The sequence below is a fragment of the Hylobates moloch genome, unplaced genomic scaffold (genome assembly GCF_009828535.3).
Source record: "Hylobates moloch isolate HMO894 unplaced genomic scaffold, HMol_V3 SCAFFOLD_13, whole genome shotgun sequence".
Classification (NCBI taxonomy): Eukaryota; Metazoa; Chordata; class Mammalia; order Primates; family Hylobatidae; genus Hylobates; species Hylobates moloch.
This window is the reverse complement of record NW_026652288.1, coordinates 47,427,578-47,446,248: the sequence shown is the minus strand read 5'-3', so window position 1 is coordinate 47,446,248 and position 18,671 is coordinate 47,427,578. Positions and strand designations below refer to the sequence as shown.

Genomic DNA, 18,671 nt, shown 5'->3' with positions numbered 1-18,671 from the left:
TCTGGCTCTGTACTCATTTTTTATTTAGTTCTTTGGTAAGAACAGGTTACAATTTAAATCCATCTCTTGTAGTATAGAGTGGCTTAGATTGCCTGTTATGATGAATGAATATCTATGTCCTAGTGCTGCTTCCTCCCCAGGAAACACAGCAGAGGCCACACAGAGTACAACAGCATTTAATGGTTAGAAACAGTTGTACAGTATTACAGTCAGCCACAGAAGCTGTGTTGGAGGACAAGACCCAGTCCTTCCCCACACCAGGCAAAGCAGTATTGGACATGAGCTGGCATGTGGCTGGGCCCACGTCCTTATCCCCCAGGCCTGAGGGGAGACCACCTTCTAATAACCAACCCCTAGCTACCACTCTGTATTCATCAGGGGAGGGGTATAAACCCCACATGCAAGAAGAACCCTTGCCCCCAGTGTCAAATGGGATGGGGATGCTAGAGTTATAGTAAAGGGGAAACCCTATGTAAGCTGTTAACAGAGTTCACAGGGGTAGGGATAACCCCTGTTCTCCAGCTCCCAAATGTGCTCACTTTCCCAGCTTCTTCATCCGTTCATCAATGCTGGCAAAGTTCCCCTCAACTGTGGCCAGGTTTTCACGCATGGTTGTCTGCACCTACAAAGTGGTAGAGAGGTTTTACTCTTTGTCAGGTCCAGTTGCTTAACTGGATGAGGACCTGAAGGAATTCTCTGAGAGAAGGCAAATGGAAGCACAATTTGTGGGCCACAGAGGGGGGATGTTTATATTTATAGCACCAATTTTCAAGCTACCCTTAGAGTACCATAGACCACGCTCAGGGTGTGAGCCCATGCAGGCAGGACTCTTTAGAATTCCCATCCTGACTTCAGCCAGAACAGTTTTTTAAAATCTGTTTTATGTAATGAGAGCTAAATAAGATTTTGTTGAAATGAGGGTTTCACTGGTTCAAAATGTTAGAAAACTGCTCTGGAGGAAGAGGATATTATTCTAAGTCTTTTATATATTTTTTCATTTATCTCAGTGATCCTGTGATTGATGCTGGTCTCTCGACTTCAATGCTTCTTCCAGCACTGAGAACAGTGCCTCCAACAGAAATTGTGGACTTGCGGCCAGGTGCAGTGGCTCACACCTGTAATCCCAGCACTTTGGGAGGCCGAGATGGGTGGGATCACTTGAGGTCAGGAGTTTGAGACCACCCTGGACAACATGGTGAAACCCCGTCTCTACTAAAAAAAAAATTAGGTGTGGTGGCACGTGCCTGTAATCCCAGCTACTCAATAGGCTGAGGCATGAGAATCACTTGAGCCCGGGAGGTGGAGGCTGCAGTGAGCTGAGATCACGCCACTGCACTCCAGCCTGGGCAACAGAGCAAGACTGTCTTAAAAATAAAAAACAATAAAAAGAAATTGTGGACTTGCGGCCGGGCGCGGTGGCTCACGCTTGTAATCCCAGCACTTTGGGAGGCCGAGGCGGGCGGATCACAAGGTCAGGAGATCGAGACCACGGTGAAACCCCGTCTCTACTAAAAAAATACAAAAAAAAAAAATTAGCCGGGCGTGGTGGCGGGTGCCTGTAGTCGCAGCTACTCGGAGAGGCTGAGGCAGGAGAATGGCGTGAACCCGGGAGGCGGAGGTTGCAGTGAGCCGAGATTGCGCCACTGCACTCCAGCCTGGGCGATAGAGCGAGACTCCGTCTCAAAAAAAAAAAAAAAAAAAAAAAAAAAAGAAATTGTGGACTTGCTGTGTGCCAGGCATTACTAAAACAATGAAGGAACTAGGTGAGGCTCATTGTCCAGGGTCAGAAAGGAAGCGACAGAACCAGATTAGGGCCTGCTTCTGACTTCAAAGCCCGGATTCCTTCCAGTGTACTGTGCTTATCAGGGAGAGTAAAGTTGAGATGACAAAGGGAAAGAGTGGGGTTTTATAAGAAAGCACGTTCACTAGCCCCTAACAATTTGCCCATATTATTTCACCTCATCTACATAACTCTGAGGGAGGTATAATTTCCCAGATGGAAAGATGGAGTTTCATAGATTAAATAAGTTGTCAAAGGGCCTTCACATTGAAAGCAGGATGGAGACTCCAGACCAACCCCCTGCCACAACACCATGCTACAAAATAGGCTAAGGCAGAACCCTATAACACTGGAGAACCTAGTTTGCACATGCTGGAGAAAGGAGACAGATCAACAAAGGGGCACACACCTGGGTCAAGAGGGTGGTATTGTCCTTCAAGGAATTAGCAATCATCTGCTGGGTGGTATCCAAGTGTGTCAGGAGCTGACCAAACTGCATGGCTACAAAAGAAATGTATGGTTGAAACTAGAATCCAAGATGAGGGAGGGGACCAAAAGTTGCCCATTTTTCAACTTCTGTTAGCACTCCTGGCAGCTGGCCTCCCACCTTGCTCGTGCAGCTGCTTGATGGTGACAAGTCTCTGCACCAGCTCAGGGAGGGTGGAGGCAATGGGGCTCCAGCGCTGTATAGTTTCATATAGCTGGTGCACCTGAAGGGACACAATAGGGCCCAGAGGGGATGGCTGAGGCAGCCAGGTCAGTATGCACAGACTGCTACTTTACCATAATGGGGGAAAGGATCAAGTGGGCAGAGGAAAGCAGTGCCCTGACTTTCCAAGCTGATAAGCTCTTCATAAGAGCTTACGAAGATGGGGACCTGAGGAGTCAGTGTGTTCTCATGCTTTGACACTGGCACTCGGAGAACCTGAGGGGGTGGAGAGGAGATAGGGAAGGTGTCTTCCTGACCTTGCTTTGTGTATCTGCATCTTCTACAGAGGCTTTATGCTTGGCAATCTCGTTCACCTTTCCCAGGACACTCTGAAAACACAGATTTTAAGGTTGATAGGGCATCCAGGGCTTCCAAAGTCCCAAGCTATCCATAATTTAATTTTCCCTCCATTTAATACCTGTAGCCGAGCCTCCACTTGATCCAAAACTGCAAGGTCTAGGGCGCTCACCTTTGCTTGCAACAGCTCTACAGTCTCCTGGGGATGGAAGTTGGGACAAGCATCATGAAGAGGAAAGGCAGACTAGGAAGAGGCCTCCCATATTCCACTAAATTAATATATAGCTACAAACTCAAAAATAATCCTCAAAGCAAACCCAATCCCAATTATCCCCTCTGTGATCCAAACACTCCAGTTTCTTCCAAACTCACCATGAGACAGGCTCCCTGTAGACCTGCAGAAAGGGGATTCTGGTGGGAAAGGGAGGGAAGAAGTGAGTGGTCCTTATATCTCCATGATTATCATCTTCTCCCATATTTCCTGGTTCTAGCTGGGAACCCACTAGCTGATCCCTGTAACTGAAGCCCTTTGATGACTCCTCCCAGGCTTATGTGAAATGTTGTAGACCTTAAGGCCTAGAGTTGCAGGATCTAAGGCTCAGATTATGTACAGGAGAACACCTGACCTGAGCATCCTGATCACAACGTACAGCTGTCTCCAGCTCTGTCAGGCGCTTTTCAAGTTCTGCGACCTAGTGGGAGGAAGGAGGTGAGATTTGCCATCTGCTTCCCTGCTGCTGCAATGGGAGGAATACCATCCTGCTCTACTCTGCTTGCCACTCGCCACCCCAAGGGACTCCTTTCCCTGGAATACATACCTAGCCACAATCTTTTTTTTTTTTTTTTTTTTTTAGGCGGGGTCTCGTTGTCCCCCCGGCTGGGGGGTGGGGGGATCTCGGCGCACTGCAGGCGGCGCTCCCCGGGGTTCACGCCATTCTCCTGCCTCAGCCTCCTGAGTAGTGAGACGGAGTCTCGCTGTCGCCCAGGCTGGAGTGCAGTGGCACGATCTCGGCTCACTGCAGGCGCCGCTCCCCGGGGTTCACGCCATTCTCCTGCCTCAGCCTCCTGAGTAGCTGGGACTACAGGCGCCCGCCATCTCACCTGGCTAATTTTTTGTATTTTTAGTAGAGACGGGGTTTCACCGTGTTAGCCAGGATGGTCTCGATCTCCTGACCTCGTGATCTGCCCGCCTCGGCCTCCCAAAGTGCTGGGATTACAGGCGTGAGCCACCGCGCCCGGCATCTAGCCACAATCTTAAAATCCTAACTGAAGGTAGATGGGCGAGGGAAACATAGAGAATGAGGTCAGGCGCGGTGGCTCACGCCTGTAATCCCAGCACTTTGGGAGGCCAAGGCGGGCGGATCACGAGGTCAGGAGATCGAGACCATCCTGGCTAACACAGTGAAACCCCATCTCTACTAAAAATACAAAAAATGAGCTGGGCGTGGTGGCGGGCCCCTGTAGTCCCAGCTACTCAGGAGGCTGAGGCAGGAGAATGGCGTGAACCTGGGAGGCGGAGCTTGCAGTGAGCCAAGATTGCGCCGCTGCACTCCAGCCTGGGAAACAGTGCAAGACTCCGTCTCAAAAAAAAAAAAAAAAAGAGAAAGAAACAGAGAGAACAAGGAATCAGGAATCAAAAGAGGAATCAATCAAGAGGAATCAGAGTAATCAGAAGCCTTCCCAGCACCCTCTCCTTGGAGAGAGGCAGGAAAATCCCTAGGGTCACGTCTCCCCTTGGCTTCCCAACCAACACTGTATCCACACTTACTTTAGCAGCTTGAGAGAACTTGTCCTGCTCAGGCCGAGAATGTAGTTCATAAGTGACAAGGCTGCTATCTGGGGGGGTCCCAGTGGTTTTTCCCCCTGATCCCCCTTTGCTGTTCTTTGTTGCTTCCAGCTGCAGCAGTAGGCGCCTAGTTAGGAGACCGAGTAATAATATCATGACTGGAAGGAGGAGGGCCAGTCACTCTCCCTCACTTTTGCCTCATAATCAGCATTAAGAAACATCTAAGCCACTTCTCTGCCACTTAGCACCCCTGTCAGTAGCTGGCTGAGTCCATCCACAACCCCAATCAGCAATAATTTTTCAACAAAGTAGGGTACCCACTTAGCCAGGGCGCCATCGGGGTCGGTAAGGTTGATTGCAGCATCTGGTCCCAGCAGCTTCTCCAGGTGGGAAGCAACCAGCTGCTGCTTCAGGGCTGCCAGCTGTTTAGCCAGCACCACAGGGGTCAGCTTCTCCTCCGTGGCTGACTCCTTCACTGTCGTCTAGTATGAAAAAAGGTAGAAATCGGGGGATGGCAAGAATGAATCAAGAAGCAAAAAAATAGGTAAAGTCCTTTAAAGGTAGTTGTAGCTGGAGGTCACTGGGATGGTTTTTAGCATGACAGACTGCCCACCTGTGTGTAGCACTGCATACAGATGGATGCATATTTCTAAACTCTGGAAACCTTAGCCCCTTTATCGAGGAGCTTAAGGAATCTTTCTTTCTTTTGTTTTTTGAGATGGAGTCTCACTGTGTCGCCCAGGTTGGAGTGCAGTGGCATGATCTCGGCTCACTGCAACTTCTGCCTCCGAGTTCAAGCAATTCTCCTGCCTTAGCCTCCTGAGTAGCTGGGATTACAGGCATGCGCCACCACACCTGGCTAATTTTTTGTATTTTTTTTAGTACAGATGGGGTTTCATCATGTTGGCCTGGCTGGTCTTGAACTCCTGACCTCAAGTGATCCACCCACCTCGGCCTCCCAAAGTGGTAGGATTATAGGCATGAGCCACCACACCCGGCCAGGCAGGGAATCTTTCTCTTCTTGCTTGAGGTCTTCCTCTACTGTGTAAGTCACAGCAGAGAAGGGAGAAGAGAGTTTGTAGTTACCTTGATTTTTTCAACTTCAGTTGTCAGCTCTTGGACCTCATGCAGTAGGCGGTGGTACTTTTGCTGGGGTGTCTCCTTCACTCCCAGACCCTCTCCAAGCTAGAGAGCAAGCACAGAGGGTAATGTTATACGTCTCATTACAGGCAGCCTCAAGAATTCATCCACACCCTGGGCCTAAGTCATAAAGGTATCATATCCAATTGAGAATCCACAACACCCTAGTACCAAAGAACTGAGATAGCTAGAGGGCTGGAGGCTCTCCAGAACAAACAGCAGGAGGGCAGAGTTTCCCTGACTGCATCCTGCTGCTTCCTCAGGAACAGAGGAGGAACAGAATCCCGCCTGTATCCCTTGATCTCCCTACTACATGTCTGCTAGATAGGGTCACTACACCATTCCCATCAACACACACACACACAACAAACCATCTCATATTCTCCAGATTCATATCCTGTCCTCTTGGTTTTTCCAATACGATCTGAGAAATCTGCCAAGAAAAGAAGATGGAACTGAGGGCCTGATCTAGGCCCAAGGCAGTCATGGTCTCAGGTGACTGTGAGGGCTTCCATAAAAGATCTCCATGAGGGACCCCTTCCCCCAGGCACAACTCACTAAGACCTTAGGACAGGAAGCCACTTCTCATGCTTATCCTCCAGTCTTCCCCCCCACCCAACTTCCAGCCCAGTCTCACCAAGTCCCTTTGTCCCCACTCTCTTGTCCTTGAACTTGTCATAGGCAGCATTAGGATTGACAATGATGTGTTCCACACTTGTGCTTGTCAGCTCCTCCTGCAAGAACAGGTAGTTTAGGCCAGGGACACACTCATTCCCACTCTAAAACTTACTCTACCCCACAAAATCCCCAAACCATTAGGTGACTGGGCCCTACTTGTCCAAGGGGAAAGAAGGATGGCTCTATTCCAAGGTGCCCACTCAGGCTTAACCTAGGAAACTGAAGCTTCCTGGTAAATTTGGAGCCTCAGTTGTATAAATATTAACACCCTCATTCAACTGGGAACAGAGGGAGCATAACCTCCCCACCCTCTCTGTACATAAGCCTTCCCATCCCCCAATGCTACTCCTCCCAGTTGTCTGGCACACACCATGCACTCAAGGCAAGAAACCAACCTGACCTCTTTTAACCTCCCCCTCCCAAAAGTAAATCTCCTTGCCCGCTGAGCAAGTCCATTTTAATGTTAACCTCCCATCCTTGCTAGAAGGAAAGAGGAGGGAAGGCAGATAATCAGGCCACTAACCCTGAGTGTGAATATTAGGACTTTAAACTTGTTGAAGGTAAGACACAAGCTCTTAGTACAAAAAGAAGGCGGATAGAGGGCCTGACCAGAAGCCTGATTTCCAGGCTGCCATGAGGCCAGTGAATTCAGGGATAGGGAGAAGGGGCAAGGGCTTACTGGATTATCTTTATGGGACATCTTAGAAGCAACAAACATAGGCAATATCTGCTTGCCAAGAGTATCCATGGGCAAGAGCCACATGTAAGCTCTGAAATGGAGATAACCCAGCATCTCTTCAGAGATGCTGCAGCACCTGATATTTCTCCCTGACTCCTCTGCTATGCTTTAAGCACTGAAGCTCTTCCAAAAACAGGGGACACAAGTAGGTGGTGAAAGAGACTTCACCCTAGAAACTGAAGCAGAGAGGTTCCCTCCTTACTAGATATCTACATGCTGTTCAGATTCCAGTGACAACACCAAGACTGCACCAAGCACTCCTGACTGCATGTCCCTTTTTCAATTGTCATAAGCCTGATAGCTCCCAACAGAGTACTGATGGAAGGAGGAGGGAGACCCAGGAGTCTTTTTCTGTTGGGGATAACATCTCCACCTTCTACGGGAGGAAGGCAAAATAAGCCTTCCTTCTTTCACCTAGAACCATGGTTCTCACCCCAGGCTGCATGTTAGAATCACTTAGAATTTTTTTTTTTTTTTTTTTTTTAAATAGACAGCCGGGCAATGGTGGCTCAAGCCTGTCTGTAGTCCCAGCACTTTGGGAAGCTGAGGCGGGTGGATCACTTGGAATTAGGATCCAAGTGATCCACCCGCCTCGGCTTCCCAAAGTTCGGCCAAGGCAGGTGGATCTCAGGAGTTCAAGACCAGCCTGGGCAACAAAAAATATAAAATAGCTGGGTATTGTGGCACGTGCCTGTGGTCCCAGCTACTCAGGAGGCTGAGGTGAAAGGGTCACTTGAGCCTGACAGGTGAAGGCTGCAGTGAGCAGAGATCATGCCACTGCACTCCAGCCTGGGCAACAGAGTGAGACCCTGTCTCAAAAAAAGAAAGAGAGAGAAAAGAAAAAAAAAAAAAAAAGGCCTGGGCCCACTTCTAGTGATTCTAATGAATTATTCTGGGGTAGGGCTAGATATCCAGGTGATTCTAACCTACAGCCAGGACTGAGAACCTCTGCCTGTGTGTAGGTATGTGGGGAGAGGGTGTGAGAGTGACATGGTGAGACATCATTGAGAAAGAAAAGCAGATAGAAGGAAGCTCCTTCCTTCATCTCTGCTCTGCTATTAGAGCAGGAATCAGTGTGGGTGGCAGCTTTAAAAATAAGGGAAGGGGGGGAAAGGACAAAGTATCAACTTTGATCTTTACCTCTTCCTCGGAATTACTGGGTAGAGGGGTAAGAGCTATAGATCAAGGGAAAACAAAAGGACTCAATGTCCCATATGCAAGTGCCCGGGGAAGAGACATTTGAGTCCCAAATGATTATCTCTTTAACCTGTTCTGAAATGTTACAGCCAGAACACCCACCCACCTAATAGCTGTGTGATCTCTGGCCTCTTATCAACTGAGAAGGGCTCAGGCTAAGGATAGACAACCATCTTCTCTGAAGTTCATACTCACGAATATGCCACTTCTCCCTGTGAATGCCCCAATCCAGGCCAATCCCACCCATCCTCTTTTGTTTAATCCTCTTAAAAAAGAGGAATGGGAGGCATAACCTACAGACCCAGGAAAAAATTAATCATAGCTACCATTTGTTAAGCCCTTATTATTGGCAGGCACTATGCAGATGGGAACCTACTTTCTTATTTATGTTCCTAAGTAGGGAAAGCGGGGAGTAAAAGAGGGTCAACACATAGATGGTGAGTCTCAGAGGTTCTGGACAGTCACAGGCACAGAGAGCATTTTCATTCCTGCTGTGGGAGAGTGTCCTGGGCCAGTTGGGCTACCTGGCGCTGGCATCCTCTGGAGCCTCTCCAAGGCTGTGGCCCGGGAGCACACTCTAGTCCTCCAGTAGCACCTACTCCAGCAGTGTCTTGAAGATCTGGGGCATGAGTTGGGGGCAGTATAATTACAGTGACTTGTGAGATAGGAAAAGGCTGGGTGTGGGACTGAATAGAGGAATGAAAGATTTAGTAGAGTCTAAAGGACAGAGAAACAACTGCTCATCATAGCACACCCCGTTAAAAAGCAGATGAAAGGTCAGGCTTCTTACCAGCTCCTTGTGGTTTCCCCAGAGGTGAGAAAATCAAAAGAGTTAAAAGGAAAGGGAGTGGGGGAATGGGGATGAGGGAGGGAAAAAAAAGACAAAATTGTTATTAGCAAATTGTCACATGCACTACATGACAGTCTTCCAACACACTGCACCACAGGGCCCCAGGGGAGCCTAGCGAAATTTAGGGGCCAAGAAATTTCAGCTGGGGTCACCATATACCCCAAGAGAAAGAAGAGCATGAGACCCTTTTCCCTCTAGTGGTGAGGATGTCATGAAGCTTTGCCATTAACAGCAGCAGTTTAGGATCATCTGAAAACTAGGAGTTAGATGTTACAAGCCAGTGGCATGGAGTAAGAAACTGGGGAGAGAAGGCTGAGGTGGCGGGAAAGCTATGAGAAATGATAAAAGATGAAGCAGAAGTTAGAGATTCTTAGACTTGTAGCTGATAGAGGGTCAATAATTCTCAGGAGAGGAGTTCCCCTTCTTAGTTCATGGCCCTTGTCTTCCTATCTCTTGGTTTCTCTAGCTGTGAAAAATTAGACATTTGGATGGCAGAATCAGTCACAATGAGAGTGATCAGGTAGGAAGTCTGATATGACTTTAGGTGAGACAAAACAAAATATGTCAGGTACAGATGGTGAGTTTAAGGAATGATGAAGTACCTAAGTATAGCCCCGTTCTCATTTCCTCCTGTAAGGGAAGAGGCAGGGCTGCTCCTCGTCCGTTGTGCAGCCTGGCGTGTTTGCCTCCACCTTGAGTGGCTAGTAACTCACCCTGCAGCTCCGAGGGATCCAGAGCAATTCTGCCATGATGTACTTGCACAGAGGGTCCAGGGGACACCAAGATCCACAGCTACCAGCACATGTGCAGAACATGTTTCTTCAACCCTCTGTTCACAAGATTCACAGGGGTTGGAGGGTAGACAAAGGGGAAGGGTGAGAGTATTTCCAAGAGGCCTTATTTGAGTCTGGGCCACACATATAAGGCTCCCACTTCCAGGCAAGGCTGGTTTAGAACTGCCAGGAGGGGATATCCAGTGGTATGCCCTGCCTTTCTAGGAGCTCTGCTGATGGGCAGATGGAAGTGTGGAAGGTTCAGGATGGTTGTGTGCATGTGAAAAACCATGGTGGGATTAAAAACAAATGCTTCCTTTCACCAAGATTTCATCCAGCTACCTCTGACCCACAACCTCTCTGTTCCCTAGATGATGCTAGGGTCCCAGCCAAGATTCCTCTTTCCGCCAGGCATGGTGTCTCACATCTGTAATCCCAGCACTTTGGGAGGGCGAGGCGGGTGGGTCACTTGAGGTCAGGAGTTCGAGACCAGCCTGGCCACCATGGTGAAACCCTATCTCTACTAAAAATACAAAATTAGCCAGGCGTGGTGGTGGGCGCCTGTAATCCCAGCTACTCGGGAGGCTGAGGCAGGAGAATCATTTGAACCCAGGAGGTGGAGGTTGCAGTTGAACCTGGGAAGCGGAGGTTGCAGTGAGCTGAGATCATGCCACTGCACTCCAGCCTGGGTGACAGAGTGAGACTGTCTCAAAAAAAAAAAAAAAAAAAAAAAATTCCTCTTTCAGCTCAGGGTAGAGGTGGCTGCAGGTCCTGTGGTCGAGGCTGGGATGTCTCTGCATAGAGTGGGTGTAAGCGCCCATAAGTGCAAACATGCAAACACAAAGGAGAAGTACACACACTATACCTTTCTCTGATTTGTCCCACCAAGCTAAAACCAGCTTGGGAGAAACTCAAGGAGAGAAAGAAGACAATGGGCCATAAGCTCAAGTTCAAACCATGCGGATTGGGCAGAATAGGGAGGACAGAAAATCAAAGAAAAAGTGGTATATTAGTTTGCAGATAGTATATACCACCTCCAGGTCTGTCCTATGGGTGGGCTGAAGGATGATGAGATTTTAGGCATGATTCCTGCATAACCTGGAGTAGTACTAGTCACCTTGATTGGAAGATTTCAAGTGCCCTGGCCCCGGGTGCCAGCTTACCTAGTATGTGACTCCCAGTCTCTTTCACTAACGGACTCCCGGACCCCCCAGGGCTGTTTGGCTAAGTGGCTGTGCCTCAGAGGGCAAGACCTGAGGTTCTAAATCAGACAGGGAAAGTGGCCACTGCTACTCTCTGAGCCTATTCAGGCTGTATGCCAACACTGCAGCCAGGGGACTTCAAAACCATGATGACAAGGAAGATGGACAGAGCTGTAGAGTAAAACTGTCCGGGATGGATCAATATATTGCTGACCATCCATCCATTTCAAAAGGAGGGGTGCAGAAACAGAAAGACTCACGAAAGCACAAATAATCCAAGTGATCATCTTACAATTGCATATAAACCTCCTTCTCATCCCATTTACATTTCCCTAAAGACCTAGCATAGGGGAATATTAAAATGAGTTTTTCCCAGAGATAATCCACATACAGCCAAGAACTGAGGACTGTGGCTGTCATCCCTTTTGTTCTCTATCCTTGTCTAGAATAGCTAAAAGTCGTTCCATAGAAAAATCTTCATTTGATCTTAGTCTGAGGAGGAGAAAGGAAACTGCCTTCCAACTCCAGCCCCTAAATGCCTCATGTTCAAAAGCATTTATAGCCTCCATGCTTCTATCCCATCCTCCATTGGACAGTTTTACTCTGCAGACCTCACAAGGGGAAGAGACAATGATTCATGGATCATAGCTGTTTCTAACCCTTGATTAATGATCTTTAAACATAAGGCCAGCAGGCCCCTCAGTGACCCAGTCAGGGACTCACTGGAATTTAAAACGATTAGCTACAACAATAGCACAGTGGCAGAGCATTGCATGCGAGATGGCAGATGAAAAAAACATGCAGAGAAGAAGCATTGAATGGTCTTACTTGTGCAAACTAGTGTCCAGGCAAGGTGGTGAGGAGGGAGGATGGGGGAAGCATTAGGAAAAACTCAGGTAAGTTTAAGTGCACCAACAGTCAATGAACACAATCAAGCATACTCCAGGATCTTCTAAATTGTAAGGAAGTACTGTTTCTCATCTCAGGAGTGTCCAGTAATATCTACCTTTTGGAGAAATGAAGCCTCTGCCAGGGCCCCATCAAACTATGGCTAGGTCATTTTTTCCCCTTTTACTGGGGGTAGTTATGCCATAAAGAGAGAAGCTAAATTGTTTCTAATGAGGTTTTTCTTAATTTACTTCCCTTATTCCAGCAGTTCAAAGCCATGAGCAGAAAGCCTCACTGACCCAAGGCAGGCTGTGGGCCCCGGGGGTTAGGGTGGGGGTGTGTGTATGGGTGGAATTCTATTTGGGAATTCGTTTTCCAAACATTTTAAGAAAAATCTCCAAGCAAGCCTATTGCCCCAATTAACCTGGGAGTGTCTGAAGTGCAAAGAGATCTTCCCAGATTGAGGAGGAAAGTGCTACAGCCTGTGCACTTTCCTGGTCCATTCCTGTTTTAGAAGATTTTACTTCCTGCTAAAATTGTTTTAAAGGGATAGTAGAAAAATCAGGATTGGCCAGGCACAGTGGCTCATGCTTGTAATCCCAGCACTCTGGGAGGGCTAGGTGGGTGGATCACCTGAGGTCAGGGGTTCGAGACCAGCCTAGCCAACACGGTGAAACCCTGTCTCTACTAAAAATACAAAAAATTAGCCAGGTGTGGTGATGGACACCTGTAATTCCAGCTACTCCAGAGACTGAGGCAGGAGAATCTCTTGAACTCGGGAGGTGGAGGTTGCAGTGAGCTGAGATCACACCATTGCACTCCAGCCTAGGCAAAAAGAGTGAAACTCTGTCTCAAAAAAAAAAAAAAAAAAAAAAATTCATGATCATCTGTAGCAAAATTTAAATCTTTTATGCTTTCCTCCCCCATCCTCCCCACTATGGGAATCAGAAAATGTTTATGTTTAAGTTAAATTAGCAATTTAAATCTTTAAGGGATGTTTGAGGACATTTTTCCTTTAGTAGCCCAATTTCTTCCACATTGGAGGAATCACAGGAAGAAAGTTATGGAGCAGTGAGGGTCGACACAACTTGACTATTCCTTTAGACAGAAATCTGGAGACCCAGCTGGTGTAGTAGCTCACGCCTGTAATCCCAGCACTTTGGGAGGCCAAGATGGGTGGATCACTTGAGGCCAGGAGTTTGAGACCAGCCTGGCCAACATGGTGAAACCCCATCTCTACTAAAAATACAGAAAATTAGCCAGATGTGGTGGCATGTGCCAGCTACTTGGGAGGCTGAGGCAGGAGAATTGCTTGAACTGGGGAGGCAAAGGTTGCAGTGAGACAAGATTGTGCCACTGCACTCCAGCCTGGGGGAAAGAGTAAGACTCTGTCTCAAAAATCAAAAAGAAATCTGGAGACCCCCTGAAAGGTTCCACAAGAGTCTGTCCATATTAGTTGTCTCTAGGGAAGAGAACTGAGTGGTGGTAGGCAGAGGTGGGAGGCAGATTTTTCACTACTTAGCCTTGAATCCTCTATTCCCTGTGCATATATTACCTACTTTAAAAACTGATAAAATTAAAGTTGAAAATAATCTGAAGATTAAGGTGGAGAATGCTGTTGTCAGGGGTTAAGAAGGCGACTGAAGCTGGGCACGGTGGCTCACGTCTATAATCCCAGCACTTTGGGAGGCCAAGACAGGCGGATCATGAGGTCAGGAGATCAAGACCATCCTGGCTAACACAGTGAAACCCCATCTCTACTAAAAATGCAAGAAAATTAGCCGGGTGTGGTGGTGGGCACCTACAGTCCCAGCTACTCGGGAGGCTGAGGCAGGAGAATGGCATGAACCCGGGAGGTGGAGCTTGCAGTGAGCCAAGATCACGCCACTGCACTCCAGCCTGGGCGACAGAGCGAGACTCCGCCTCAAAAAAAACAAAAAAAAAACAAACAAAAAAAAGAAGGTGACTGAAAATCTCATGGTTCAGCCACAAGACAGGTCATGTGCACTGTCACTTGTACAAAGTCTTGGGCAGGTAGGCAGGAAACAGACAGGCTGCTGGTGAGATCCCAGGCCTCATGGACATGACATTTCTAAATTATCTAAGCATACAATTCACTGCTCCTCAAATTGCATATTTACGTCAGTATTAAAAGCAGCGGCAGAGCCATTACTCAGCTGACTTCCCGAAAGCTGCAAGACCCATAGGGACATGCGGGGGCCAGAGACATTAGCTGACATCAGGAAACATCTTGGCTCTTAGGGCTCCTGAAGCGGCTGAAGGTCTGCCCACCCCATTCCTCCCTAGTGACAGAGAGTCACTTAGCTGAGCCTTAGGTGACAGAAACAATTCAACTCTTCTTGTATTTGCCGTTCAGCTTATATGCACTTCTATACTGGCACCCTGGGCAACATGCCACAGGAAATGAACACTCAGTATCCTCTCCTCATCAGCCACCCCACTAGATGCTACTAAAATAGGCTGTTCAGGCTCTGGGGGAGAAACAGCCAATCAGAGCTGCACAGTCAGGTTCTTCCACACCTGGAATGGGTGTCATCTCCTTTTTATTAAGAGATATCCCAGTATCTTCAAAAGGGAATGACAATATATATTTTTTTGTTTAGAAAGGGGATTACTGTGAAACTACCTGTTTGTATCACAGCGACAAAAGGATTGAGTTCTATTCATTATCTCACCATGAAGGGCAGAAGCCTAGGCCTAAGTTGAACAGTCTGAACTGTGGTAGTACAGTAAAGTTCTCAGCATACAGCTGTCCCTTGGCAACTGCGGGAGACTGGTTCCAGGACCTCCCTTGATACCAAAATCTGCATACGTTCTTCTATATAAATTGGCACAGTATCTGCATATAACCTACCTACATCCTCCTGTATACTTCAAATCATCTCTAGATTACTTAAAATACCTAGTACAATGTAAATGCTATGTAAATAGTTGTTATATTGTGTTTTTAAATTTTGTATTTTTTTTATTGTTGTACTGGTTTTTTTTTTTTAGATGGAGTCTTGCTCTGTCACCCAGGCTGGGGTGCAGTGGTGCAATCTCGGCTCACTGCAAGCTCCACCTCCCAGGTTCAAGCAATTCTCCTGCCTCAGCCTCCCTAGTAGCTGGGACTATAAGCGCTCGCCACCACGCCTTGCTAATTTTTATATTTTTTAGTAGAGACGGGGTCTCGAACTTCTGACCTCAAATGATCCACCTGCCTCAGCCTCCCAAAGTGCTGGGATTACAGGCATGAACCACCGCACTGGGCCTATTTTTTATTTTTAAAAAATATTTTCCATTTGTGGTTGGTTGAATCCATGGGTTTGGAACCCATAAATACAGAGAACCGATTGTATACACTCCATTCTGTGAGGACAGAGGCAGCTTCCTATAAGATGCCTCTTGGAGTGACAGGTGCACACCCAGGTCCTTGAGCAACAACATCATCTGCATTATCTCCAAGATACTCAAGCTTGGGGGATAGATTGGCATGCCAGCAAATACAGAAGCCACAAGGAACACACCACTGGGAGAAGGGACAGAGAAGGTGTTTCCCACAATGTAAGAACCACTTCCACATGGGGGAGTCAAATAAGAAATAAGTGAGTACGCCAAGCCATACATTGTAAGCCAGCAGTCAGCATTCCCCAGAACTAACCAGCCCCACAGACATAGCCACAGGACTTACAGACAAGCATACTGAGCCTGCATATTGCAATGACTCTTGGACACACCTTTACTGAGAACTCACATCATCAATGTGATCCCAGCCCAGATCTCTTCAGAAATAATAGAACCTAAAACACATCCTATAAACACACCCCTTGGCACTTAAACAGAGTTTTTACTATATTGATTTCCATTCACTCAATTTTTTTTTCCTTCTATATGTTTCCCATATGTATCCTAATTCCCCATTAGTCTGGGGCTCACTGGGGGCAGAGACATTTCTTCCTTTGCATTGCACAAAAAAACCACAGAATGAACACACTCAGTAAACCATACTAAATGTTTCCCCTCACAGTTAAAATGTGTCCGTACCTAATTACTCCATCCTCAGAGTTCTCGGATCTAAAAATGCAACCACAGTCTCACCTCCGCTGATATGAAATATTTACATTCTTCCTCAAATTTGTTTTGCTTTAAAATCTTGGAATCACTTTCTTAATTCCTTGCCCAATGGATACTGGATATTCATATTGAAAAAGTATTTCTCTATATTTCAAAGTCTAGTTCTTGGTAGCAGTTTATTACAAGTGCCCAGGCTTCATGATTCATTTCCATGGGCTAGAACCCAGGGGCCTAAGTCACTAGCCCCAAACCTGTTTTGAGATATTTCAATTTTATTTAAAAGGCCCAAGAATCAGGGCTTTGCAAACAGATGTTGTTAGCTGTAATTCCACTGACTTGACTCTCCCTCCTGCCATTGCTCATTGGTGGCTGCAAGCCCTGCAACCTACATACCACCCAGGCTGGGGTTGGCATACCCGCTTATTGCTGTAGCTCCCCAGAGAAAGGGAAGGACCTGTCTAGGGGAGAAAGGTCAGAGTCCGGAGGAGTCTGTGGCAGCACACATTCTTACCGCATCGAACTCCGCTTGATCATCCTCAGGTAGGTCGCTGGTTTCATAAACATCTGGCTCATTCCTGGCCTGCAGGTAGAAGCAGTGACCACCCAACCTCACTACCCAGCATCCAACAACACCCCTTACCCCATTCCATTTGAATAAGCTAATGGAGAAGGCAGGGTGTGATGCCAAGGTTCTGTCCTTTCTCCTCCACCTGCCCCGTGAGTCAACAGTATGTCAGCTCCCATGTCTCAAGGGGTAGGGATGACAGCGGAGACAATTGGGACCTGACAGTAAACGGTGAGTGTAAGTGATAGCAACGATGTTACTCTAAATCTAGAGGCGGGCAGGTCCTTGGCAATCACTATTGCCGAAGAAGGTGAAGGCTATCCTCCAATTAGGCCCCGTACACCACTACCCTGGCACAAGGATTGAGAGTGACTCAGGACCTTAGTACTCAAGGTCCTGTGTCCCAACCCTCACCTTGAGAAGCAGGCAGGGCAACACAAAAGGAAGGTACACGCCAGGATTGTCAGGGGAGTGGGGGGTGGGGGAGGGCACAGGTTCCCCCAAGGATAGAGCTCCCCATGTGGCACAAGAGGGTTCTGCCACGGTAACCTCTTCCTTGGCAGGATGAAGGCCATCGCTAAGTGGTCTGGTGTGTGTGTCTGGGGTAGCGATGGGGTCTTATTGAGAGATTTGGGGGGGGACATGGGAGGCGTTGACACGGATGGTGGAAACACTCAGGCACAAGCGGTCAGTACCCGGAGTCGATTTCTGGGCCGAGCTACCGGCGACTGCCGGAAAGGGGGCCTGGTGCGCCGTCCGGCGGCCCGGCCCAGTCGGGTCAGAACAGTTCGGGGGGTGCTGAGGCCGATCGGAGAACGAGCGGCGGGAGCCCTTGGGCGGAGGATGGGCTGCAGGCGGGAGGGGTCGCGGGCTGGTTTCTGTTGGGGGTCCTTGGGAGGTCGGGGGCGCGGTCCTGGGGAGCCGGGGCCGGCCCTGTACTCACAATGCCGGGAAGGTCGGCGTATTTAGGGTCCGCCATGGCGGCGGCGAGACGGGGCTGGGGGACCGGGGCCTCGGTGGAGCCGGGGCCGGTGTTCAGGTAGGGGAGAGGCTGGGTTCGGGTCCCGGGCTAAGGCGGCGGCAAAGGGAGCGGCAGATGAGCAGGAAGTCTCGCGACAGCAGTAGCACAGCAGAAGGGTAAAGCAAAAGTCGCGAGAACAGCCCTGCTGCTACACCCCTGGAGAGGCCGGGATTGGGGGAACGAGGCCAGGGAATGAGGTAATGGCCAGGGGACGCCGCCTAGGATTGTGGGATGTGTAGTTTTGGTGTACGGGAGCTTGGGCGGGGAGCGACAATAACGAACCTTGGGGAGCTATTTCATACAGCCTTTTCTCTCACTTTTACAGCAAGTCAGTGAAAGAACATTTATAATTCCTGTTTTGGGCTCCCAGAAATAAAATGACTAGATTAAATCATACAGCTAGTCATATTGTGACACAGCCGGGGTTTCAAAAACAAAAAGTTTGCTTGATACTGTGTATTATAAAAACAAAATAAAAACAAGAAGTAAAATTTAATAAACGCTTAGTGTATGTTAGGAATGAAAAAGTTGGGCAATCTTCTCAAGTAAGGGCTTTCAGATAATAAGTAGGTGTGTGTGTGTTGTGTGTGGTGTGTGTGGGTGTGTGTGGGTATACTGGCCCCCAAAAAATTATGTATCTGAAATTCACATTTAACTGAGCATCCTGTTTTTGTTTTTTGTTTTTCAAATCTGGCAATCCTATCTGAAGTTCATAAATAGGTAAGTGGTGTCTGCATGTCTGTCTGAACACTCTCTGGGCTCTTAACCACTTCGTTAATAGTTCTCAGACTTTTATTTATTTTTCAACTTTTTCAATTTTGTGGGTACACAGTAGGTGTATGTATTTATGGGACACATGAGATATTTTGATACAGGCATGCAATGTGAAATAAGCACATCATGGAGAAGAGGGTATCCATCCTCTCAAGCGTTTATCCTTTAAGTTACAAATAATCCAATTACACTCTTTAA

The 18,671-nt window shown here is 47.9% G+C and overlaps 1 protein-coding gene across 3 annotated transcripts; it reads right to left on the bottom strand.

The window, feature by feature from the left end:
* Nucleotides 1-17,862, bottom strand: DCTN2 (dynactin subunit 2). Of its 3 annotated transcripts, XM_032173263.2 has the most exons (14): nucleotides 17,622-17,862; nucleotides 16,625-16,693; nucleotides 6,350-6,446; nucleotides 6,084-6,145; nucleotides 5,659-5,757; nucleotides 4,894-5,054; nucleotides 4,555-4,699; nucleotides 3,413-3,478; nucleotides 3,159-3,197; nucleotides 2,908-2,985; nucleotides 2,747-2,818; nucleotides 2,388-2,490; nucleotides 2,190-2,281; nucleotides 1-622 (listed from the first exon to the last, which is right to left on the bottom strand). In XM_032173263.2, exons 1-14 carry the CDS (start codon nucleotides 17,655-17,657, stop codon nucleotides 536-538), a joined length of 1,206 nt encoding a protein of 401 aa, XP_032029154.1. In that variant the 5' UTR covers nucleotides 17,658-17,862; the 3' UTR covers nucleotides 1-535. The 3 variants fall into 3 exon arrangements, with proteins under 3 accessions (XP_032029154.1, XP_058282214.1, XP_058282215.1); XM_058426231.1 differs by lacking the exons at nucleotides 16,625-16,693; nucleotides 17,622-17,862 and adding an exon at nucleotides 9,117-10,669; XM_058426232.1 differs by lacking the exons at nucleotides 16,625-16,693; nucleotides 17,622-17,862 and adding an exon at nucleotides 8,851-9,019.
* Nucleotides 17,863-18,671: the final 809 nt, after the last annotated feature.

Coding starts and splice junctions, on each gene's coding strand:
- DCTN2 (XM_032173263.2), bottom strand. CDS start 17,657: ATGGCGGACCCTAAATACGCCGACCTTCCCGGCATT. Junction 6,146..6,349: donor AGTGGGGACAAAGGGACTTG/GTGAGACTGGGC, acceptor TTTTCTTGGCAG/ATTTCTCAGATCGTATTGGA. Junction 2,819..2,907: donor AAGTGGAGGCTCGGCTACAG/GTATTAAATGGA, acceptor CTGTGTTTTCAG/AGTGTCCTGGGAAAGGTGAA.